The sequence below is a fragment of the Lycium ferocissimum genome, chromosome 5 (genome assembly GCF_029784015.1).
Source record: "Lycium ferocissimum isolate CSIRO_LF1 chromosome 5, AGI_CSIRO_Lferr_CH_V1, whole genome shotgun sequence".
NCBI classification, from domain to species: Eukaryota; Viridiplantae; Streptophyta; class Magnoliopsida; order Solanales; family Solanaceae; genus Lycium; species Lycium ferocissimum.
The window spans coordinates 60,595,546-60,621,692 of NC_081346.1; the positions used below are offsets into that span (position 1 = coordinate 60,595,546).

General features: G+C 34.0%; 1 protein-coding gene across 8 annotated transcripts; it reads right to left on the reverse strand.

The window, feature by feature from the left end:
• Positions 1–1,432: 1,432 nt before the first annotated feature.
• On the reverse strand, positions 1,433–25,869 carry LOC132056989 (high mobility group B protein 1). 8 transcript variants are annotated; one of them, XM_059449403.1, is made up of 8 exons: positions 25,727–25,869; positions 24,116–24,198; positions 23,788–23,907; positions 23,634–23,691; positions 23,493–23,537; positions 21,663–21,743; positions 21,449–21,544; positions 1,433–1,729 (listed from the first exon to the last, which is right to left on the reverse strand). In XM_059449403.1, the coding sequence occupies exons 2-8, from the start codon at positions 24,184–24,186 to the stop codon at positions 1,448–1,450; spliced, it is 753 nt and encodes a 250-aa protein (XP_059305386.1). In that variant the 5' UTR covers positions 24,187–24,198; positions 25,727–25,869; the 3' UTR covers positions 1,433–1,447. The 8 variants fall into 8 exon arrangements, with proteins under 8 accessions (XP_059305386.1, XP_059305385.1, XP_059305387.1 ...); XM_059449402.1 differs by having other exon boundaries at positions 24,116–24,202; XM_059449404.1 differs by lacking the exon at positions 25,727–25,869 and adding an exon at positions 25,587–25,653 and having other exon boundaries at positions 24,116–24,202.
• Positions 25,870–26,147: the final 278 nt, after the last annotated feature.

Below are 26,147 nucleotides of genomic sequence, written 5' to 3' on the forward strand. Positions count from 1 at the left end.
TAATAATAAACCAAATAGGTACCCTTAAACTATTTCGAGTATATAGTCCTAAGATTCTAGTGTTCACATCTAATTGAGGTATTTTGTTGCTTTTAATTATTTGTGCGTCCTCTCAGTACTCTACCTTGCCGACCCCCTCCCATATAGTAGAGAATTCAATTTCCGCGTGCAAGAATTTGTCTTCCCATTTGTTGAAACTGGTGGACGGTCTGAAGGACACGTAGCCTGAAGTGAAAGAGTAAGAAAATGTGAACGCTCTTATACTATAGGGACGAAATTTTGGCATCGCTCCATTTCTGCCAATTGGCCGTCCGATCGAGTTCATACTTCACAAAGCACCTTAACAATTATTAGTACTGCTCCTATCGGCCTTTTGGCAATTTTGGTAATGCCCCTATTGACCTTACTTGTTTCATAGAATCCACAAGTACACAAGAGATAGACTTCATGATACACCGTGGGAAGTGTAGTTACGTACACAAGTCCTTTTTGACATTTCATGTTATGTATAATTTATACATTATATATTAAGGCTTCTAAGCCCATACATTATGATTCTTAGATATGTGTAGCCATTAAGCCATATGATTAACTTATTCAAAATTAATCATGTTTTATCAAAACGATTCATGTATGTTCACGATTATGGATGGGTAAGCATATCTAGTTGGTTCGACCGATGAAAGTCAAAGGCATCGGATGCCGGTCACATGTTCCTCAATAATAAGGAGTGAGTCGTGACAATAGTTGCAGTAGAATCAATAAGCATACATGAAGTTATGATTAAGTTGGAAAAATAAAAAAATGATGATGAACGTAAAGGGTCAAAGGCAAATCTACTCGAAACTCGAAAGTCAAGGTACTAAATCAGACAGGTTATTCTTGAAACAAGAATCAAATCTAGCATCAAAAGTTTAAGGATCATAGCATCTGAAAAAAGAAACTGTGCAAGCACTATGAGCAATCCGACGAGCTATAAGAAAATAGAACCTTTGCTGATATAATAAATGTAAGTCGCTTCAAAGGACGAAGTTGATGTAGGTAATTACTTTAACAAAACGAAGCATACAATAATGAAGTATAGAATACTATTATCATTGAAAAGACAATAAAGACAACTCAAAATGAAGAAAGTATCATATAAGTTCGGACAAGAGGACAAATAAGAACTACAAAAGTAGATTTTCGAATTTATCATGAGATTGTCTATCAGAGATTTCATGCCAATTCAGTTAGAAATTTAAAAGGCTAGCTGGACTTTGAAGTCAGATGCCACATCTCAGAAAGATAATCGGTATGAGTTGTGACTCAATACTTACTACTCCTATATAACAATTCAAACATGAAAGGCAAAACAATGATTGTTGATCAGAGTACATCCAATAATGAATTCTCTTCCAAGCCTATTCATTTTTTATAACTATCATACCGGTTACGAGATCTTGGTTTAGGTTGGGGCTTGGCATTGAGAAATGTCAAAAGAACTTCTAGGAAGCTCCAGAACCTTCTTTAGTCTCTCTTCCGATGTACGAGCATAGCTAGCCCAAAAAATTGTCAGTTTTTCTAATACCCGTGCATTCTTTAGAAAAAACCTTAGTAGTTCTATCTCGTTTTTCTTCTTCATTCTTTTTAAACCAGCCAACTGGATCGACCTTAGATGAGATTCCAAGCACACAATTCTTTCGTCAGGATCATGCATCTGCCAATTCTCACTCCAGCTTCCATCATTCTAGCAGACAATTGAGAAACCACTTCAATGACTACAATAAACACTTATATTGGAACAACAATTAATAACACTTAACAATAACTCAACAGCATAAGCAATCATTTTCTACATTACAAGTGAAATGTCAAACAATATTCATTTTCAAAATGTTTGGACTATTTCCTTTTCATTGGAACTTCTCTTTTTTCCCCTAGGCATGCCTGATGCACTAAAATTTCCAATAATTTGCTGATATTGCAGAGTATGTACCTACAATTCAAAATAAGCTATCCATCCTAAGAACATCTTACTCATAGCAGTTCATCTAAACCAGCAATTTCCTCATTGAGACAAGTATACAAATGGTTCCGTTCAACCACATCTCCTGCACATGAAAACATTTGAAATATGCATCTCAAAAGTTCTACATTGAAATGAGTTGATTTCAATCGGTGCCAATTATTCATCTTTTTCTTCAGAGGGGAAATCAAATAATTTTGGCAAGCTCTCTTTGCAATCAGTTCAGCTTAGAATCAAATGTAGATACTTTGATTACTGGATTTTTTTAAGTCAAAATATTGTTCTGGACCAGATTTATGATTTTTCCTGATATCAACTCAATTCTCCCTAAAACGGTATCATTATCATCACAGTTCTTCTCAAACTGGCCTGACATCACTTCACAGATCAAATTAATACAACCAGATATGTTGCCATGAAATACGGATTAAGTGGAACAGATTAAGTTCCTTGCAGCAAACATGACTAAATTTAATGGCATGAGTAAACATGTCATCATATACATGCCAACTTCCAAAGTGAATGTTAAAAGTTAAAAAGTTAAAACGGATTAAGTGGAAAAGATTAAGTTCCTTGCAGCAAACATGACTAAATTTAATGGCATGAGTAAACATGTCATCATATACATGCCAACTTCCAAAGTGAATGTTAAAAGTTAAAACAGATGATCAGTCAATTTTGGTGTAGGAATTTTGCTTGTTTGAGTCTACTTTACTCCAATATAGGCTTATTGTTTAGCCTCGCAACTTGTTGCAATGACATTGCAAATCAGTCAACTTTTCCTTAGAAAGTTTAGTAATGTTAGTTCTGAGCCTAATCTCACTACCTTCTGTTATTGAACGAATCGTTTCATGTTAATGACACCTCTAGTTATACAGAACATACAAGTCGTTCCGACCAACAACCATAGAAAAGGTACATAATTGTGAAAAAAATGATGAATATTACCTCATCAGAAAACAATTTAAGAATGTTATAAATTGAAAGAAATAAAGAAAAACTTGTCCTACTTTTATAGTAGAAATAATTTAGAATTTTAATTAAACTACTCACATTTTCATATTAGTAAATAAAATTTTATACAACAACATCCAACGGATTATATTGCAAAACATGGTTAACATCTTATTAACTTGAATTAATCCTTACTAAAGGGGATGACAAGAGATTCCACTATATTGAAGAGACATTCACTAGGATTATATTTCTTTCTCAGAGCTCTACTCAAATTGTTAGATTTCTCTTATGTTCTGATTTTCTGTTTGATAAATTAACTCTGTCAAGATGGATTACTGTAGCGAAAAAGCGACGTCCTAATAAATTGTCTTAAGTATTGATCTGGGTGGGCGATTTAAGTTGTCTTTTAGTCTCATCTCTTACGGTTCATTGGAAGTTTTAAAAATATGCTTGTCGCAGGGCATTCTTATGCCGCTGCCTAACGATTTGGGTTTGCTTCACTTGCATACCCTTCATCTTGAGCATGATCAGTTTTCCGACCAGAATTTGACAACTCGTTTATTATCAAGAAGTATTCTGAAAAAGTTGGTCTTAGCACGGTGTAATGCAGGAGATCTTACCCTAATTCACATCGCTTTAACATCTCTTGTTTACATTACCATACTAAATGACAATGATAACGAGAATAGGTATGCCCCATGCTCAAGTTCTTCAATATGTATGTCCATTTGCCCAAGGATTTGATCGCGAGAGAATATCCTTCAATGTGATCTCTTTACATATACTTTACTAATATGGCCCATCATTTCATAAGATTGGCAGGATCTTGCGTGACATGCTAGACAAAGTTCCTTCCACCTCAAGTTTGAAGTTATGCATGATGTCTATAATGGTAAAGTTTTCTCGTTAGGTCAAACATAAAATTGAATTTTAATTACTTATGCATACACACACACAAATAAGCATTTTAAAGCCATTTCAATTAACCTCTTTACTAATATATTTCTCACTTCTTAGTTAAAGAAACTTATATCATCTCTTGTTATTTGCGGTTGTAGGGTCTTATCACTGTAGGATGGAGCTCTCTAGTCAATTTTTCTAAGCTGAAGAAATTAGGATTGTTCGTTGGAGTTGATGAAGGTTACATGTGAGTTATGATGTCATTGCTTAGAAATTCTCCTAATCTAGAGGTTCTTAGATTGTTTTCTGATATGGTAATGCTCATCATCTTTTTCACTAATTCTTCTGTACAAATTATGTTTCTTTCATATGTTAATTGGTTGAACGACTTTTAAGTTCTGTAAAACTAGAGGTGTGATTAACGTGAAAGGATACTTTCAATAGCAAAAGGTAGTGAGATTAGGCTAAAAAGCGACATATCTAAACTTTCCAAGGAAAAGTTGGTGATAATTGCAATGTCATTGCAACAAGTTACAAGGCTAAACTATAAACCTATATTCGAGTAAAGTAGATCCTAACAAGAAGATTCGGGTCACCAAAATGATAACCATGCAACAAAAAAATGAAAGGGAAAGGATCTGATTTATCTGATTGGCCATCAGTTTTAACTTTTAACATTCACTTTAGAAGTTGGCAAGTGTGATGTGTTTACTCGTGCCATTGAATTTAATCATATTTTCTACATGAAACTAATTGGTTGAAATAAATTTGATACGAAGTGATGTGATGTGGGAAAATCGAGAACTTAGATAATGTACAACCTTAGGGAGCATTAAGTTGATAAATGAAAGAGAAATTGTAAATCTGGACCTGAACTTTATCTTGATTAAAAAAAAAACGTTTGTCATAAATCACAGTATGTACATTTGGTTCTAATGCGAGTTGATTGCGAAAGAGCTCACCCAAAACGTTTTCTTTTAGAATTTCATTATTTTAAAATATGTCATTATTAGTTTGAAAGTATATTTTAGGTGACATCTTGGCGATGCTCATAATAATTTTTAAACTTTCACATTTTTTCTCAAGTAAAGTTCATGTTCAAATATAATATTAACTTGGATAATATTTTCCTAATTTAACGGTTGTTTTTCCTTTTCAAAGGCGGGAAAAACCTTAAAAACATGCACAATCCGACCCTTATGATTTTTGAAAAACTTAAATACATGCACAATCCGACCCCAGTAGTTTTTTTTTTCCAATTATGTGGGTTTGTCACTCTCTTTCTCTCTAGGGCTCATAGAGAGAGGTATCAGGTCATATTTTTGAATTAGTTATTCGGGCTACCCATTTGTGTCACACCCCTTTTTTTTCCTAATAAAAATAAATTTGATTGGTTTTTATTTAAAAAGGGTTTTTCCAATTAAAGTGATGTTTTGCGAAGGGATTATTTCTTTGTTCCAGAGTCGCCACTTGGAATTGAGTTTTAGTGTTCCAAGTCACCTTATGAATCCCTAATCAAAAGGAAATGACTCTATTTTTATTGGTCTGCGAAAACAAAAGTCCAGATAAGGAATTCTGTTGACCGAGGGGAAGGTGTGAGGCACCCCTCGAGTCCCGTGGTTCTAGCACGGTCGCTTTATCAACTTATATTCAGCTTAATTATTTTTCCTGGATACATTATGCTTACGAGCTTAAAAGTACTTATTTTTAGCCTCTTTATTGTTTTGGAATTAAAAAAAACTGTCTAATTTTTTTTTGTTAGTGTGTGATGTACTGGTAGCAGCACTTTCCAGCCTCACCACAATTCTGATCTTTTATCTCGCGCCTTATTCTTTTCAAAGTTTTAAATCAAAAAACGCTTGATCAAATTCAAATCACTTTATCTCAGCAAAACATGGATATATATTCAATAAGAAACAGTGACCTATTCAATATTAAGCACTCGACTTCAAACTAAGGAGCGTCATTAGGCTCAAATAGCATTTTTATTAAGTGATGAAACATGATATTAAGTTTATTCTTTATTTTAAACACTATGTGTTCTTTAATCACTTTTAACTAGTGCTTGCCAATGTTCTATTATACGTTACTTTATTTAGACACAACAGTAAGCTAATATCTAGCAAAAACAAATAAAACTTACAGCAATTTTGAGAACCAAAAAACAGAAAACAAAAGAATAAAAAAAAACTTACTATCAACTACCTAGATAAAAATATATTGAGCAAAAATAAGCACCCAAGTCATAAATAACTCAAAAATCACAAACGCAGCATGGCATGCAAGTATTGCCTCTTCGTACTTTTTTTTTTTTTAGTTCCTAACCAGTTAAACCTCATGCTTATACATTCATACTAAACTAGTAAAATATGAACTACACATACGCATGAGCTTTAAATGAATCCTCACATCTGTACTTCAAATATAAATCTCAACTACAACGAATATTGACTTACCAACACGAACCAGATCCTTTTTTCTTTTAACAAAAAAAAACTCAATATCTATTTTTTTTTAAAAAAAATTGATTACTAGCAATAGCCTATTCATATTAAAACAGTACTCGTTCTCGACCAAAACGAAAGACCGAAACACTTTTTAATGGACCATAAACTTTATTATTTGGCCTTTAATCTAAACAGGGTCTAACAAAATATCGAACTCAAAACATGGTGACTTGAACGGAATAAGAGAAAACAACGCTGATAATCAAACATAATATGCAACTGGAAATATAACATGATTAGCTCAAAACTTACATGCTAAATAATCTAAGAAACCAATTCTGAATCGTCTTGCTCAAGTTTTATTCACAATAAAGTTGCCAAAATTAAATAGAAAGAAGTGAGCAAGAACCTGTGTAGTAAACTAACTGAAAATAGCGGTAAGAACGTCGTCACCGGAACTCGACAGGAACCACAACTCAAGCTCGCAAACTTGCAAAATTCTTTTGCTAAAACCACTCTTTTTTTTTTCCTGAAATTCTTTTCCCCTCTATATCATGTGCTTGTTTCTGTGTTTTACGTTTTCCTCTGTGTTTTTTTTTTTTTTTTTTTTTTTTTTTTTTTTTGTGTGTTTTTGTACGTGTAGGTGTGTGTTTATATAGGGTATGTGAGTGTTACGTTGTAGAGTTTGTAAAGGAGTAGGACTAATTAATGATAATTGTTTGAGGAGAGTTTTTAGGGAAGGGAAGTTTATTTTGGTTAGGATTAGCATGGGAAAGGTTTGGGTAGATTAGGATTGATTTTCTAAAAGGAGAACGTAAGGAAGAGGGAGTGATAGGTAATTGATTTGTTGAGAAATTATTGGAGCTGAGGAATTGGTTTTGGGATTAGTTGAAGGGAAATTGACGTGAAGGAGAGGAGTTTTAGGCATGAATGGGGTTTTAGGCTAGTTATTTTAGGAAAAAAAAAACCTTCTTTTTTTTTGTATTTTTTCTGATTTCGTACTTTTTCCCTTTTTGGTTATTTTGTTTATTTTTTCTCCATAAAATATAATGACAACAATATTACTTAATTATTCTTAGACTAATAAAATATAGAAAAGTTAAATAGCTTGACCTAAATAAAATCTAACTAAGAAAACTATTAAAAAACACTAGCTTTTTGATTAAAACCTAAATTAGAAGGAAACATATTTTCTTTTTCTTTTGAAAAATAACGACAAAACTTTTCCTAAAATGTGACTCTATTTTTGTAGCTTTCGATCTTTAAATGTAAGACTTACTAAAAAATGAGAAAAAAATTAAAATATCTAACTAAACCTAAAAGAAATATTTAAACACTAAAAATGATGTAAAAACTTATGTTCGGTCAAAAATTAGGTGTTCACAATTTGTCCTTTTGCTCCCTTGGTGGCTCGAAGTCAGGAGCTTCCCCTTTTGCTCTCTTGGTGACTTGAACCCACAACCTTCGCATTAGACGCGGGAGGGTGCTTACCATCCGAGCAACCCTCTTGTCACCTTTCCAATACTATTACACCACTTTCATTGATCATCAAAAGTTTGTATACCAATCGATGGGGATGCAAGTACTATCGTCGAAATGGCTTTGTTAGAACGATTTCCCAAAAGGTTTAGCAATTGTACAAATAAAAGGTATCAAAAGATAGAACTTCACTATGCATATATCTAAACCAAGTCAGCTCACAACTTACACAATATTTTCTGATCTAATATTTTTTTGGATTCGAGTGAAAGCACCTTGTGAATAGTTATAGCTTGATTGCAGTATCCGATAAAGACAATCGAGATCCCATTCACTCCCCAAATTTCGATTCCATCGTTTATTGCGTCACTACTAAAAAAGGAATTAGCTACAAATAAATGTTGTAGCTAAACAATGTAGCGACGGATAATAAAAAAAGTTCGTTAGCTACTTAGTAATTTAGCGAATATATTAACGACGAAGTTCGTAGTTAATTTCATTTTATTTTTTTTTGTAGTGCAGTTGCACGCCCTTATTTTTTTAACGAAAATGTAACTCCTTTTTTTCAGACCATAACCTAAAAATAAAGAAGATGTTCACATTGATACACTAATCACTAGAAAAAATGCATCCAAATAAACCACAACAAGCATCCTACAAGAATCAAAGGAGGTAACTCCTTAGTCCGCTTTTAAAAATGCCCATGCGCACTTTTTTGTAATGTATAGTACTCCTCCGTCTCAAATTATATGTCGTTTAGAAGTTCAATACAAAATTAATTATTTTTTCTATTTTACCCATAGTAATAATTGTTCGTGAAGACACAAACACCTCAATTATGGGGTGATGGTGCATAAATAGAGTAAATATTCAAAAGAGAGATTATATGTTAAAACATAAATAAGGGTAAAATAGTCTAAAACCCCTCCTAATTAATGTTTCTTAAAGGGGTGTAAAAGAGAATCGCGACAGATAATTTTAGACGGAGAGACATATTAGAAGTTCGCCTGCCAAAGCATTTATCTTTCAAAATATGATTCTTTACCTATCTTTATTACTTCAAAAACACCACCATAAAGAACAAAATGAAACTTTTTTCCTACTTAAAAAAAAATTCAAAATACCCAAATTAAATTATGTGCAAGCAATTACAAACTGTATATCTATGTAGGTAAGAATGAATTTACCTTGGGGACTATAGCCACTTTGTGAAGTGATGTGGCTTTTTATAGCTAAACCTATGATGAATTTTATGGCAAGTTTCTAATGGCATGAATTTTGTGATATCATTTTTTTTTTCCCTTTTGCCGTGGATTCTTGTAATTCAACCTACTCAAATGGAAAGGGAAAGTTTATGGTAATTAAACGTTATTGGATGCTCTGAAAAAAGTTTTAATAGCACTACCCCTCTAACTTCTTTTTCTTTTGTACATAAAACCGTCTTCATGTATGGCAAAGTAAACCAATGTCATTTTAAAGATTACAGCCAAGAAATCCCACTTCTTGTAAAATGGAATTCTTGCACATGCAGAGGCGGAGTCAGGATTCGAAACTTGTGGGTTCAGGGTTCTAATTCTTTAAAGTTACTGGGTTCTTAATTAATAATTTGTACATATTTGACAAAAAATTTAATACAAATATATGGTTCGGACAAAAGCTACTATGTTCGGCCAAACCCACACCCGAAGGGCTGGCTCCGCCCCTATGCACATGGATGCTTCTAATTAAACACAAATGGCTTTTCTATTTATTGGTACATAAAGGAGAATGGGTCACGTGCTTTATGTCCAGCATCTTTGACACAACTAATATTATACTAGCGAAATTCTTTGGCATTCTTATGGACTATGTTTAGCATTGAATGACAACCTAATCCGAAAAAAGAGATGTCCATGTGTTTTCATTCTTCTATTAGGTGATTAAGTCGACCATATAAATATATCATCTTCTTTGATTATACATAGAAATCTTAAGTGGAAAATGTCTGGGGTTTTACGACTTATTGATATGCGAACGCGTATAATTAAAGGAGATGACATATATTATGGAGGTTAACTTAACTACCTAATAGACGAATGAAAAGGTACACAGAAAAATGTTTCAAAATTTGAACCGTAAGCATCTAATTGAAACTTCTTAGGAGTTGATGTGCTCAATTGAAACAGGGCTTAGTTCGAGTTTTTAAATGGAAAATCCTGACATGTTAAAAAGGTTCTGATTTTCTGTTGATAAATTAACTCTGTCAAGATGGATTACCGTAGCGAAAAAGCGACGTCCTAATAAATTGTCTTAAGTATTTATCTGGGTGGGCGATTTAAGTTGTCTTTTAGTCTCATCTCTTTCGGTTCATTGGAAGTTTTAAAATATGCTTGTCGCGGGGCATTCTTATGCATTTCTAACGATTTGGGTTTGCTTCACTTGCATACCCTTCATCTTGAGCATGATCGCTTTTCGCCCGTATTTGACAACTCGTTTATTATCAAGAAGTATTCTGAAAAAGTTGGTCTTAGCACGGTGTAATGCAGGAGATCTTACCCTAATTCACATCGCTTGAACATCTCTTGTTTACATTACCATACTAAATGACAATGATAACGGGAATAGGTATGCCCCATGCTCAAGTTCTTCAATATGTCTGTCCGCTGCCCAAGGATTTGATCGCAGAGAATATCCCTTCAATGGGATCTCTTTACATATACTTTACTAATATGGCCCATCATTTCATAAGATTGGCGAGATCTTGCGTGACATGCTAGACAAGGTTCCTTCCACCTCAAGTTTGAAGCTATGCATGATGTCTAGAATGGTAAAGTTTTCTCGTTAGGTCAAACATAAAATTGAATTTTAATTACTTATGCATACACACACAAATAAGCATTTTTAAGCCATTTCAATTAACCTCTTTACTAATATATTTCTCACTTCTTAGTTAAAAGAAACTTATATCATCTCTTGTTATTTGCGGTTGTAGGGTCTTATCTTTTCGTAGGATGGAGCTCTCTAGTCAATTTTTCTAAGCTCAAGAAATTAGGATTGTTCGTTGGAGTTGATGAAGGTTACATGCGAGTTATGATGTCATTGCTAGGAATTCTCTAATCTAGAGGTTAAGATTGTTTTTCGATATGGTAATGCTCATCATCTTTTTCACTAATTCTTCTGTACAAATTATGTTTCTTTCATATGTTAATTGGTTGAACGACTTTAAGTTCTGAAAACTAGAGGTGTGATTAACGTGAAAGGATACTTTCAATAGCAAAAGGTAGTGAGATTAGGCTAAAAAGCTCGACATATCTAAACTTTCCAAGGAAAAGTTGCGATAATTGCAATGTCATTGCAACAAGTTACAAGGCTAAACTATAAACCTATATTCGAGTAAAGTAGATCCTAACAAGCAGATTCGGGTCACCAAAATGATAACCATGCAACAAAAAAATGAAAGGGAAAGGATCTGATTTATCTAATTGGCCATCAGTTTTAACTTTTAACATTCACTTTAGAAGTTGGCAAGTGTGATGTGTTTACTCGTGCCATTGAATTTAATCATATTTTCTACATGAAACTAATTGGTTGAAATAAATTTGATCCGTGAAGTGATGTGTGATGTGGGGAAAGTCGAGAACTTAGATAATGTACAACCTTAGGGAGCATTAAGTTGATAAATGAAACAAATTGTAATCTGGACCGAACTTTATCTTGATTAAAAAAAAACGTTTGTCATAAATCACAGTATGTACATTTGGTTCTAATCTGAGTTGATTGCGAAGAGAGCTCACCCAAAACGTTTTCTTTTAGAATTTCATTATTTTAAAATATGTCATTATTAGTTTGAAAGTATATTTTAGGTGACATGCTGGCGATGCTCATAATAATTTTTTAACTTTCACATTTTTTCTCAAGTAAAGTTCATGTTCAAATATAATATTAACTTGGATAATATTTTCCTAATTTAACGGTTGTTTTTCCTTTTCAAAGGCGGGAAAAACCTTAAAAACATGCACAATCCGACCCTTATGATTTTTGAAAAACTTAAATACATGCACAATCCGACCCTTATGATTTTTGAAAAACTTTAAATACATGCACAATCCGACCCCAGTAGTTTTTTTTTCCAATTATGTGGGTTTGTCACTCTCTTTCTCTCTAGAGCTCATAGAGAGAGGTATCAGGTCATATTCTTGAATTAGTTATTCGGGCTACCCATTTGTCCTTTTGCTCCCTTGGTGGCTCGAAGTCAGGAGCTTCCCCTTTTGCCCTCTTGGTGACTTGAACCCACAACCTTCAGATTAGATGCGGAGGGTGCTTACCATCTGAGCAACCCCTCTTGTCACCTTTCCAATACTATTACACCACTTTCATTGATCATCGAAAGTTTGTATACCAATCGATGGGGATGCAAGTACTATCGTCGAAATGGCTTTGTTAGAACGATTTCCCAAAAGGTTTAGCAATTGTACAAATAAAAGGTATCAAAAGATAGAACTTCACTATGCATATATCTAAACCAAGTCAGTTCACAACTTACACAATATTTTCTGATCTAATATTTTTTTGGATTTGAGTGAAAGCACCTTGTGAATAGTTATAGCTTGATTGCGTATCCGATAAAGACAATCGAGATCCCGTTCCTCTGACGGATTCCATCGTTTATTGCGTCACTACTAAAAAAAAAGGAATTAGCTACAAATAAATGTTGTAGCTAAACAATGTAGCGACGGATAATAAAAAAAGTTCTGTTAGCTACGAGTGATTTAGCGAATATATTAACGACGAAGTTCGTAGTTAATTTCATTTTTTTTTTTTTGCAGTGCAGTTGCACGCCCTTATTTTTTTTAACGAAAATGTAACTCCTTTTTCAGACCATAACCTAAAAATAAAGAAGATGTTCACATTGATACACTAATCACTAGAAAAAAATGCATCCAAATAAACCACAACAAGCATCCTACAAGAATCAAAGGAGGTAACTCCTTAGTCCGCTTTTAAAAATGCCCATGCGCACTCTTTTGTAATGTATAGTACTCCTCCGTCTCAAATTATATGTCGTTTAGAAGTTCAATACAAAATTAATTATTTTTTCTATTTTACCCATAGTAATAATTGTTCGTGAAGACACAAACACCTCAATTATGGGGTGATGGTGCATAAATAGAGTAAATATTCAAAAGAGAGATTATATCTTAAAACATAAATAAGGGTAAAATAGTCTAAAACCCCTCCTAATTAATGTTTCTTAAAGGGTGTAAAAGAGAATCGCGACAGATAATTTTAGACGGAGAGACATATTAGAAGTTACGAGCCCAGCTAAACATTTATCTTTCAAAATATGATTCTTTACCGATCTTTATTACTTCAAAAACACCACCATAAAGAACAAAATGAAACTTTTTTCCTACTTAAGAAAAAATTCAAAAATACCCAAATTAAATTATGTGCAAGCAATTACAAACTGTATATCTATGTAGGAAAGAATGAATTTACCTTGGGGACTATAGCCACTTTGTGAAGTGATGTGGCTTTTTATAGCTAAACCTATGATGAATTTTATGGCAAGTTTCTAATGGCATGAATTTTGTGATATCATTTTTTTTTTCCCCTTTTGCCGTGGATTCTTGTAATTCAACCTACTCAAATGGAAAGGGAAAGTTTATGGTAACTAAACGTTATTGGATGCTCTGAAAAAAGTTTTAACAGCACTACCCCGCTAACTTCTTTTTCTTTTGTACATAAAACCGTCTTCATGTATGGCAAAGTAAACCAATGTCATTTTAAAGATTACAGCCAAGAAATCCCACTTCTTGTAAAATAGAATTCTTGCACATGCAGAGGCGGAGTCAGGATTCGAAACTTGTGGGTTCGGGGTTCTAATTCTTTAAAGTTACTGGGTTCTTAATTAATAATTTGTACATATTTGACAAAAAATTTAATACAAATATATGGTTCGAACAAAAGCTATTGGGTTCGGCCAAACCCACACCCGAAGGGCTGGCTCCGCCCCTATACACATGGATGCTTCTAATTAAACACAAATGGCTTTTCTATTTATTGGTACATAAAGGAGAATGGGTCACGTGCTTTATGTCCAGCATCTTTGACACAACTAATATTATACTAGCAGAATTGCTGGCATTCTTATGGACTACGTTTAGCATTGAATGACAACCTAATCGAAAAGAGATGTCCATGTGTTTTCATTCTTCTATTAGGTGATTAAGTCAACCATATAAATATATCATCTTCTTTGATTATACATAGAAATCTTAAGTGGAAAATGTCTGGGGTTTTACAACTTATTGAGGCGAACGCGTATAATTAAAGGAGATGACATATATTATGGAGGTTAACTTAACTACCTAATAGACGAATGAAAAGTTACACAGAAAAATGTTTCAAAATTTGAACCGTAAGCATCTAATTGAAACTTATTAGGAGTTGATGTGCTCAATTGAAACAGGGCTTAGTTCGAGTTTTTAAATGGAATATCCTGACATGTTAAAAGATTCTGATTTTCTATTGATAAATTAACTGTCAAGATGGATTACCGTAGCGAAAAAGCTACGTCTAATAAATTGTCTTAAGTATTGATGCAGGTGGGCGATTTAAGTTGTCTTTTAGTCTCATCTCTTGCGGTTCATTGGAAGTTTTAAAAATATGCTTGTCGCAGGGCATTCTTATGCCGCTGCCTAACGATTTGGGTTTGCTTCACTTGCATACCCTTCATCTTGAGCATGATCAGTTTTCCGATCAGTATTTGACAACTCGTTTATTATCAAGAAGTATTCTGAAAAAGTTGGTCTTAGCACGATGTAATGCAGGAGATCTTACCCTAATTCACATCGCTTGAACATCTCTTGTTTACATTACCATACTAAATGACAATGATAACGGGAATAGGTATGCCCCATGCTCAAGTTCTTCAATATGTCTGTCCGCTGCCCAAGGATTTGATCGCAAAGAATATCCCTTCAATGGGATCTCTTTACATATACTTTACTAATATGGCCCATCATTTCATAAGATTGGCAGGATCTTGCGTGACATGCTAGACAAGGTTCCTTCCACCTCAAGTTTGAAGCTATGCATGATGTCTATAATGGTAAAGTTTTCTCGTTAGGTCAAACATAAAATTGAATTTTAATTACTTATGCATACACACACAAATAAGCATTTTTAAGCCATTTCAATTAACCTCTTTACTAATATATTTCTCACTTCTTAGTTAAAGAAACTTATATCATCTCTTGTTATTTGCGGTTGTAGGGTCTTATCACTGTAGGATGGAGCTCTCTAGTCAATTTTTCTAAGCTGAAGAAATTCGGATTGTTCGTTGGAGTTGATGAAGGTTACATGCGAGTTATGATGTCATTGCTTAGGAATTCTCCTAATCTAGAGGTTCTGAGATTGTTTTCTGATATGGTAATGCTCATCATCTTTTTCACTAATTCTTTGCGTACAAATTATGTTTCTTTCATATGTTAATTGGTTGAACGACTTTTAAGTTCTGTAAAACTAGAGGTGTGATTAACGTGAAAGGATACTTTCAATAGCAAAAGGTAGTGAGATTAGGCTAAAAACTGACATATCTAAACTTTCCAAGGAAAAGTTGACTGATAATTGCAATGTCATTGCAACAAGTTACAAGGCTAAACTATAAACCTATATTCGAGTAAAGTAGATCCTAACAAGCAGATTCGGGTCACCAAAATGATAACCATGCAACAAAAAAATGAAAGGGAAAGGATCTGATTTATCTGATTGGCCATCAGTTTTAACTTTTAACATTCACTTTAGAAGTTGGCAAGTGTGATGTGTTTACTCGTGCCATTGAATTTAATCATATTTTCTACATGAAACTAATTGGTTGAAATAAATTTGATCTGTGAAGTGATGTGATGTGGGGAAAGTCTGAGAACTTAGATAATGTACAACCTTAGGGAGCATTAAGTTGATAAATGAAAGAGAAATTGTAAATCTGGACCTGAACTTTATCTTGATTAAAAAAAAACGTTTGTCATAAATCACAGTATGTACATTTGGTTCTAATCTGAGTTGATTGCGAAGAGAGCTCACCCAAAACGTTTTCTTTTAGAATTTCATTATTTTAAAATATGTCATTATTAGTTTGAAAGTATATTTTAGGTGACATCCGGTGATGCTCATAATAATTTTTTAACTTTCACATTTTTTCTCAAGTAAAGTTCATGTTCAAATATAATATTAACTTGGATAATATTTTCCTAATTTAACGGTTGTTTTTCCTTTTCAAAGGCGGGAAAAACCTTAAAAACATGCACAATCCGACCCTTATGATTTTTGAAAACTTAAATACATGCACAATCCGACCCTTATGATTTTTGAAAAACTTTAAATACATGCACAATCCGACCCCGTAGTTTTTTTTTTTTTCCAATTATGTGGGTTTGTCACTCTCTTTCTCTCTAGAGCTCATAGAGAGAGGTATCGTGTCATATTCTTGAATTAGTTATTCGGGCTACCCATTTGTCCTTTTGCTCCCTTGGTGGCTCGAAGTCAGGAGCTTCCCCTTTTGCTCTCTTGGTGACTTGAATCCACAACCTTCAGATTAGATGCGGAGGGTGCTTACCATCTGATCAACCCCTCTTGTCACCTTTCCAATACTATTACACCACTTTCATTGATCATCGAAAGTTTGTATACCAATCGATGGGGATGCAAGTACTATCGTCGAAATGGCTTTGTTAGAACGATTTCCCAAAAGGTTTAGCAATTGTACAAATAAAAGGTATCAAAAGATAGAACTTCACTATGCATATATCTAAACCAAGTCAGTTCACAACTTACACAATATTTTCTGATCTAATATTTTTTTGGATTCGAGTGAAAGCACCTTGTGAATAGTTATAGCTTGATTGCAGTATCCGATAAAGACAATCGAGATCCCGTTCACTCCCCAGCCGGATTCCATCGTTTATTGCGTCACTACTAAAAAAAAAAGGAATTAGCTACAAATAAATGTTGTAGCTAAACAATGTAGCGACGGATAATAAAAAAAGTTCTGTTAGCTACGAGTAATTTAGCGAATATATTAACGACGAAGTTCGTAGTTAATTTCATTTTATTTTTTTTTTGTAGTGCAGTTGCACGCCCTTATTTTTTTAACGAAAATGTAACTCCTTTTTCAGACCATAACCTAAAAATAAAGAAGATGTTCACATTGATACACTAATCACTAGAAAAAAATGCATCCAAATAAACCACAACAAGCATCCTACAAGAATCAAAGGAGGTAACTCCTTAGTCCGCTTTTAAAAATGCCCATGCGCACTCTTTTGTAATGTATAGTACTCCTCCGTCTCAAATTATATGTCGTTTAGAAGTTCAATACAAAATTAATTATTTTTTCTATTTTACCCATAGTAATAATTGTTCGTGAAGACACAAACACCTCAATTATGGGGTGATGGTGCATAAATAGAGTAAATATTCAAAAGAGAGATTATATCTTAAAACATAAATAAGGGTAAAATAGTCTAAAACCCCTCTTAATTAATGTTTCTTAAAGGGGTGTAAAAGAGAATCGCGACAGATAATTTTAGACGGAGAGACATATTAGAAGTTCCGGCCCAGCCAGCATTTATCTTTCAAAATATGATTCTTTACCTATCTTTATTACTTCAAAAACACCACCATAAAGAACAAAATGAAACTTTTTTCCTACTTAAGAAAAAATTCAAAAATACCCAAATTAAATTACGTGCAAGCAATTACAAACTGTATATCTATGTAGGTAAGAATGAATTTACCTTGGGGACTATAGCCACTTTGTGAAGTGATGTGGCTTTTTATAGCTAAACCTATGATGAATTTTATGGCAAGTTTCTAATGGCATGAATTTTGTGATATCATTTTTTTTTCCCCTTTTGCCGTGGATTCTTGTAATTCAACCTACTCAAATGGAAAGGGAAAATTTAGGGATAATAGTCAAAATACCCCCCAACGTTTGACCAAAATCCCAACTACACACGTAACCTTTGCGGGGGTCCTATTACCCCCCTGAACAAATTTTTTTGTATCAAAATGACCCTTTTTGGCGATGTTCAATAATATGACAACTCCCAATTCGTTACAGCGCTTGTATACACGCGCCGGCCCACGTGCCACGTCATCATCGTCTTCATTAGGAGTTGAAAAAAAAATCACACCAAATCAACTCAAAAAAAAAAAAAAATCTCTCAATTTTCCATACTCTATTTTTAGTAAGGATCCAAAAACCCATAACCAATTCTCCTTCATCTTCATCAACATTATCATCATCATCATCATCTTCATTAGAAGTTGGAAAAAAAAAATCACACCAACTTCCTCAAATCTAATCCAAACAAATCCAAATATGAAAGGAAGCTTCCTAACACCTAATAGAACAAAGTTCATCCATTAATTTGATCAAACAATGAAGAATTTAAATAAACCCATTTGGTGTTCTTCATAGCTTTCTCCAAATTCTAGCAATGAGTTTAATTTTCTCCCAATATCAACTCAAAGAATTAGTGCTTAAACAACTCCAACCAAGAAACAAGTAGCAACTCCAAACAAGCAACTTCCAATCGATTTTCTTTAACAACATTAGATTTTTCAACTTTTTTTTTTTTTTCGAAATTTTTCGTTTTTTTTCCTTCAGATTTTCGTTTATGGTGGAAAGTTGTTCTTTAACAAGTTGTTGGGAATCATATGTGGATTTTCTTCAGTTCAGATTTTTGTTTATAATGGATATTATTTTGACAAAAAAAATGGAGATGGATACCAAAACATCCAAATCTTCACTTGGCAACTTACACTTCAAACTCATAGACGATCTTTAATTTCCCTATGCAATCGTAAGAAACCATGAAATCAGTGTGGTGGTATGAAAGGAAAATGGGTTTTGTGTTTAGGGCTTGTTTAGGTCGTGATTGAGAAAAAAATGAGAAGTTGGGCAAAAAATGAGAAGTTGGGTGTAAAAATGGAGGAATTTAAATATATCTATGTAGCATCATGCTTAGTTGGAGTCCAAAACACGCGTATGCAGATTTTTGAAGGCCATCACGCGCCACCGGGCGGTGTATTCACGTTCTCTGCCACATCAAAAAAAGGGCATTTTAATACTGAAAAAAATTTGTCGGGGGGTAATAGGACCAACAAAAAGGTTAGGTGTGTAGTTGGCATTTTTGGTCAAACGTTGGGGGTATTTTGACTATTATCCCGGAAAATTTATGGTAATTAAACGTTATTGGATGCTCTGAAAAAAGTTTTAACAGCACTACCCCGCTAACTTCTTTTTCTTTTGTACATAAAACCGTCTTCATGTATGGCAAAGTAAACCAATGTCATTTTAAAGATTACAGCCAAGAAATCCCACTTCTTGTAAAATGGAATTCTTGCACATACGAGAGGCGGAGTCGGGATTCGAAACTTGTGGGTTCGGGGTTCTAATTTTTAAAGTTCATTGGTTCTTAATTAATAATTTGTACATATTTGACAAAAAATTTAAGATATATGGTTGAACAAAATTTGTAGGGCCAAACCCACACCAAGACAGCTCCCGCCCCTATGCACATGGATGCTTCTAATTAAACACAAATGGCTTTTCTATTTATTGGTACATAAAGGAGAATGAGTCACGTGCTTTATGTCCAGCATCTTTGACACAACTAATATTATACTAGCAGAATTGCTGGCATTCTTATGGACTACGTTTAGCATTGAATGACAACCTAATCTGAAAAGAGATGTCCATGTGTTTTCATTCTTCTATTAGGTGATTAAGTCAACCATATAAATATATCATCTTCTTTGATTATACATAGAAATCTTAAGTGGAAAATGTCTGGGGTTTTACGACTTATTGAGGCGAACGCGTATAATTAAAGGAGATGACATATATTATGGAGGTTAACTTAACTACCTAATAAACGAATGAAAAGGTACACAGAAAAATGTTTCAAACTTTGAACCGTAAGCATCTAATTGAAACTTATTAGTGAGTTGATGCGCTTCAATTGAAAAGAAACTAGTTCGAGTTTTTAAATGGAATATCCTGACATGTTAAAAAGGTTGGCTATGTATTAAGCCCTCAAAAAAAAAAAAATTCGTCGATACAATTTTTGACGCTTTGCTTAGTGATTTGCCTGCAGAATCCGTTATCGAGTTATCTTATTGCTGGTCGTTTCACTAAAAATTTCTATTAAGCTTAAATGGGAAAGTTCAAAGAGTCACCATAAGATACGTTCCGGCATAAACTATGATCCCCTTGCCTCAGTTTATTCTCAAGCATGCAGTATGAATTTCTTGCTTGAATCTTGATCTTGTTTCAAGCTTTGTATTTTCCTAATTTTGGAATTAGGGCTTCTAATAAAATTTGATACTAAAGTTGAAAATTGAAAAAATATCTGATACTGGGAATGTATAACTGATTTTGCCGAGGTACATCAAGCTTCTGATACCCAAGAGAATGAAGTGGGAGAGACCTTTTTGTATCTATGATAACCAAAAAAAAAAGCGGGAAAATTGCAGTAATTCTTTGGAAAAACTCCGTTCTCTGTGTCTTCAACCTTAATTCCTCTAACCAGCTATCTCTCCCGTCGCATACCTCCCTATAAATAGATAAAGACAAAGGAATAACCGAACTACACCTAGAAAATGCCAGTCAAAGCCAACGTGATATATGACATACATGCCATATATCACGTATCGTCATATATATATATATATACAAGTTCATAGGACTGAGTTTCAGCAAACTGCGTAACTCAACTAGGTTAACAGAAAATACAACAAAAATACATACGTTCACCCAACCCCATACCGGATGGCATAAGTACAAAAACTATAATGTTTGTCACGGACCAAGGAAAACATAACTTCAATCATCTTCCTCGTCTTCATCCTCTTCGTCGTCCTCCTCTTCGCCCTACGGATTATCAAGCACTAGTTAGTCCGAAAGAAAAACAACGCAGCCACTCCGACAGATGAGTCTACTTGAAATAAATACTTTTCCCCCATTAAAGCAGCATAGCACCTCCAGTAATGCATCCATGTCCCATATGAGGACAATGTATAAATGTTTACACATTAATTAACTAGCTTCATAATAGGAAAGGCACTTGCCTTCTTTAAGTTCATTGAGCAGATCATTAACCACAGAACTCAAAATCAACTCTATTATAAATTCAGCACTAATTTTGTCTAAACCACCAGCATTTATGACAATTATCATAAATTGTCTTTTCAGAAGTAGATTCTAGTTTTCAATGTCCCTCAGACTCGTATTGGATCAAGCATTAACATCCAAAGTTTAACATTTAACATCTACTCCCTCGGTCATTTTTGCAATCAGAAGTGCGCCTCATGCATCCTACTCTCTAACGGTCAATGAACCTAGAATGGTCAATGAACCTATTCTCTATCAACCTTACGGATGGGATAACTATGAGCCGACAACACTTAGATTTAATCCCAAACTTAATCCTGTGATATTCCACCTTATCACATGAACCAAATGACCCCTAAAGTTTTAACATCCTCGAAGAAGAGGAACTGTGAGCCACAGCATTCTTGTCAACATGAACTTTAATTTATTAGATGCAATTGCAAGTATCGAGTCAATAGGACACTCTGGAATTCCGAAAACTATTTATAATTATACCTGCGCACTTTCCTCCGCATCTTCATCATGTACCTCAGGTTTTGACTTTTCTTCTTCTTCTTCTTCGCCTTCGCCCTCATCATCTGAGCTTTCCGGCTAATTCCATTGATGAAGTGAGAACAAATAAGCCATCATTTCTAGCTTTATGATGATGACTAATAATGTGCAAAGATCATACGAATCTTGAAAAGAAAACAAGTTACTGAAAGCTTACCTGCTTGTTGTTGTAAGCATTCATGAGCTTGCCATACTCGGCCTTCCTTTTTGCAGCTTTGGCTTCATATGGTGCTTTTTCCTTTCAACAGATAAAACCAGCCTTATAAGTGGCCTCATTACATTAAATACGTAGATATTGTCCCAAAAAAGAAATGGTAATTAACCTATTCTTATTGTGCAAAATAAACAGAAAAGGGTCATATATACCCCTGTACTATCCCAAATAAGTTGTAGCTGTCCTCCATTTGCTTTTTCAATGATATATACCCCCACCGTTATCTTTTTTAGTATATACACCCCTCCGTTTAACGGCCCCTTTCCCCGGGACACATGGCATGATCTGAACGCCCCAACCCTTTTTTTCTTTTTATTTAATTATCTCTTGGACCAACTAATTTTTTAACCCGAACCAGCTCCATACCCGACCCATGACCCTCTTTCTTTTTGTCTCTTCTTTAACAGCATACTTCTCCATTGACACAAGCTCCAACCATGTTCAATTAAGCTTTGAAAGAGGAACTTTTAAGAAAGAACAGGAAAAGGAATGGAGAAAATCACGGGAGAAGATGATGATTTTCCGACTCGACCCATTTTCATCATCTTCTCCTTCTCTTTTGAGCCGGAAAAAATTATCTCCAGCGATCCTCCACTCTGCCGGAAACGGCTCTCTCCCCTGAAACCATCCAAAATCCATCAATTTTCACCCAAGAACCTCCATGTAACTATCAAAACACCATCAAACACTGCATCCATCACTGGAAAACTATGTAAGCCGCCGCGAACCACCGTCATCTTCACAGTCAGTCCACCCGAAACCCAACTCATCTTCTTCTCCACCAGCCAGAAACAAACCCAGTTCCGTCGACACCATTTCTCCGAGTCTAAGACCCACCTGAAAATCAGTTGCTCCGGTTGAAATTGGGTTTGGCTCGCCCGTTGAAACTCAAGTTTGAGGTGCCAGCAAGGTTTTCGAATGCAGCGGAACTCCGCTGCCGGAGTCGTTGGTTCCGGAAGGACCCCTGTTACCATTTTTTGCGTATAAAAGTAGCAAGAATGTGATTGAGAAAATCATTGTTATAATTCCTACCACTACTGTTATGTTTGGCTCAATTCTCTGCATCTGTACGGCGATGGAGGGTTGGTGTAGGTGGTGGGTCTGTTAATAATGGTGTAGAAGAAGATTGGGTTTGAGCAATTTTTGCACAGTTCGTAGCTGTAGCAATGATCAAGAAGAAGAAGAATGGGTTTCTAATGAGATACGGGTATGGGTCAATATTTGGAATTAGAATTGGGGTTTGGGTGTTAAAATTATTAAATAAAAAAGAAAAAAAAGGGCTGGGGCTTTCAGATTATACCACGTGTATCTGAAAACGGAGCCGTTAAACATAGGGGTATATATATACTAAAAAAAGATAACAGTGGGGGTATATATCATCGGAAAAGCAAACGGAGGACAGCTACAACTTATTTGGGAGAGTACAAGGGCATACATGACCCTTTGCCGCAAAATAAATACTAATATCTCCGCCGCCAAATAAATTTATGAGATAATTACATTTTTGGACCACTCTAAAACATAATAGCCGATAAATGTATATGTTTTGTATATTAAGTATACATATACGATATACATAAATATACATATGATATACATAACCAGCACATAGGTTTACTAATGCTACTTGGCTCTTCTTCAAAAAGAATGCTGAAAGAAGTTTTCGACTCTGTAACTCGTATAACAATATAATAGTACAACATGTATGAAATGGTCATTGCACCAAGTTGGCAGCTTGAGTCACTAATTTTAGGAAATAATTGAATTACTTACAGCTGCGCTCATAGATTTCCACTTTTCTCCTGCAGCTTTCCCAACCTTCATTTATAACATAAATAAACCAAGAAGTATTCAATTTCTCAGAACCAACTATCAAATGAAGCAATGCTTATGAAATAATCATCAAAATCTTACAGCTGATACAGCCTTCACATTAGGATTCTCCTTTTTAAATGTCTTCCTGAATTCCTCACTGCGCAATAGCATGCATGATTATTTGTCAGTTACAGCAGACAATTACACATATCCCACTGAATCTAGAGTTTATTATGACGAAAACGAAGCGTACAGGAATACGAAGAAGGCACTTGGAGGCCTCTTAGGCTTATTAGGATCCTTTTTGGCCTTTTTATCCCTCTTGACCTTCCTTTTGTCGTCCTTCAACGTGGCTTTTCTCTTCCCCATCTTTCTGAAAATAAGAGACACAGACATGATCCGTCACTAAAATACTCCTTTTGTCGTTGTGCCACAACATAACGTCAAAACTAAAATCAGAGGAACTTCATATCCGTAACCCAAAAGGTAGCATCAGCTAAAATTTCAGAAAGGTCCATCCAGCATAGAAATTACTCACATATAAAGCCAGAATAACAAACAAACTTTAAAACGTTACATACCGATCCTCAACAGGCTTCAGTGCCGACCTTGTTTCTTTTCTCAACGCCCCTTTTCCTTTTCCACCCTTCATTGCAACTTACAACTGCCTAATCCAAAAAGCAGCCTTAGTTAAAACCCCATCATTTTTGTCAAAAGTATGAATGGCGCCAAATAAAAACATGATTAATGCACATTGAGCACTCAAAGCATTACTAAACGACACGACAATTAGTTGTCCTACACTCTATTTGGATGGCAGCGAAAAGATCGGCTCTTTTAACTCACCTAAAGAATGACCCTTTTTCGTGGAAATATACCTTGTTTACGTCAGAGGAAGATGGAGGAGCTTATGTTCGACGATATTCGCACATTCAGAACATAGATATATGTTAAAATACTAAACTTTTCTACAAATATTAACTTTTGAACCCATATTTTCACAAGTACAATGAGTTGAATGCTAAATTTTGGTTAAATCCCTATGTCACATCTATCTACATGATCTTACACTAACAATTTTAAGTGCAACCGCAAAAGCATGTAAAACCAAAACTACTTCAATAAATAGGAACACAAGACTCAGAAAGAGATAAATTCAACCTTCTTCACACACAAAAAAAAAAAAAAAATATATATATATATATATATATATAAAGAATGGACCAAAAAAATAAAAGTAAAGATCTATCAGCAAGATTTCTTATATACCTGATTCAACAACGAATAAAAAATTATTCTAAAATACACTAGTTGTACAATAAATAAACCTTCTTATAAAGACCAAATCAGCAAATTCCTTTCATTTCCTCAACAGTAAAACAAAAAACAAAAAAAAAAACATGAAACCTTAATTAACCACAATGAACCAAAACAATTTTTTTTTTTTTTAAAAGAAAAAAACCCAAGTAAGTAATTACTTCAGAAAAGCAAGTTTTGGTCTTGCTAATGGATCTTTTAACCACATAAAAAATTAATTAACCAACTGAAACAAACAAATTTAAAAAAAAAAAAAAAATAAACCCAAGTAAGTAATTACTTCGGAAAAAGAACCAAGGTTTGGGTCTTGAAGAACTTATGGGTAAATTGAATAAAAGTACTGTTTCTTACAAGTTTCCTCAATTAACAAAATTGAAATAAGCAAAATTACAAGAATAAAATACACTAGTTTTAGAACCTTCCTATGACCAAATAAGCACAACACATAAAAAAAAAAAAAACAATAAAAAAAAAAATTAAACTCAAGTAAGTAATTACTTGTGAAAAACAATTTTTGGTCTTGAAAAAAGTTATGGGCAATTGAACAAGAGTACTGTTCCTTACAAGTTTTGTCAATTAACAAAATTGAATCAAGAAAAAATTACACGAACAAGTATCAATTATTAATAAGAAAAAGAAAAGGGACCAAATCAGCAAATTCATTTCATTTCCTCAAGAGTAAAACAGAAACAAAAAAAAAAAAAAAAAAAAAGTTAAACCCAAGTAAGTGATTACTTCTGAAAATCAAGTCTTTTTGTTGAAGAACTTAACAAAATAGTAGTGTTGTTACAAGTTTTCTGAATTAATATAATTGAATTACAAGAAGGAGAATTAATTAATTTAATAATTAATAGGGAAGAGGAAAAGGGGAATACCAGGAAGAGAAAGATAAGAAGCTGTGGGCAGAAAGAAGGGAAAGTGAAGAAGAAAAAGAGAGACCAAAAAGGGAAAGAAAGAAAGAGAAGACTTTAGTATGACTGAATGAATAACAACAAATTAAACACTAACCGACCGCACATTCCGCTTCTTTTTACCACTTTGGGATTAAAAAGGTTAACACATAATTGGACATACTAATACGGTAAATGTTATTGTGTTACCTTAGCCAAAAATTCGCATATTATTAAAAAATTAATAATACAATATTAAGTTCATTAAATCACCCGTATATAATAAAAATAAATAATTTTTTCCTCTTGATTAGAACATACACAAGTAGTAATACTTTTGATATTGATAATCCAACAATATCAAGTTACTATGTGATTTTTCCAATCATCATTTAAATGTTATTTT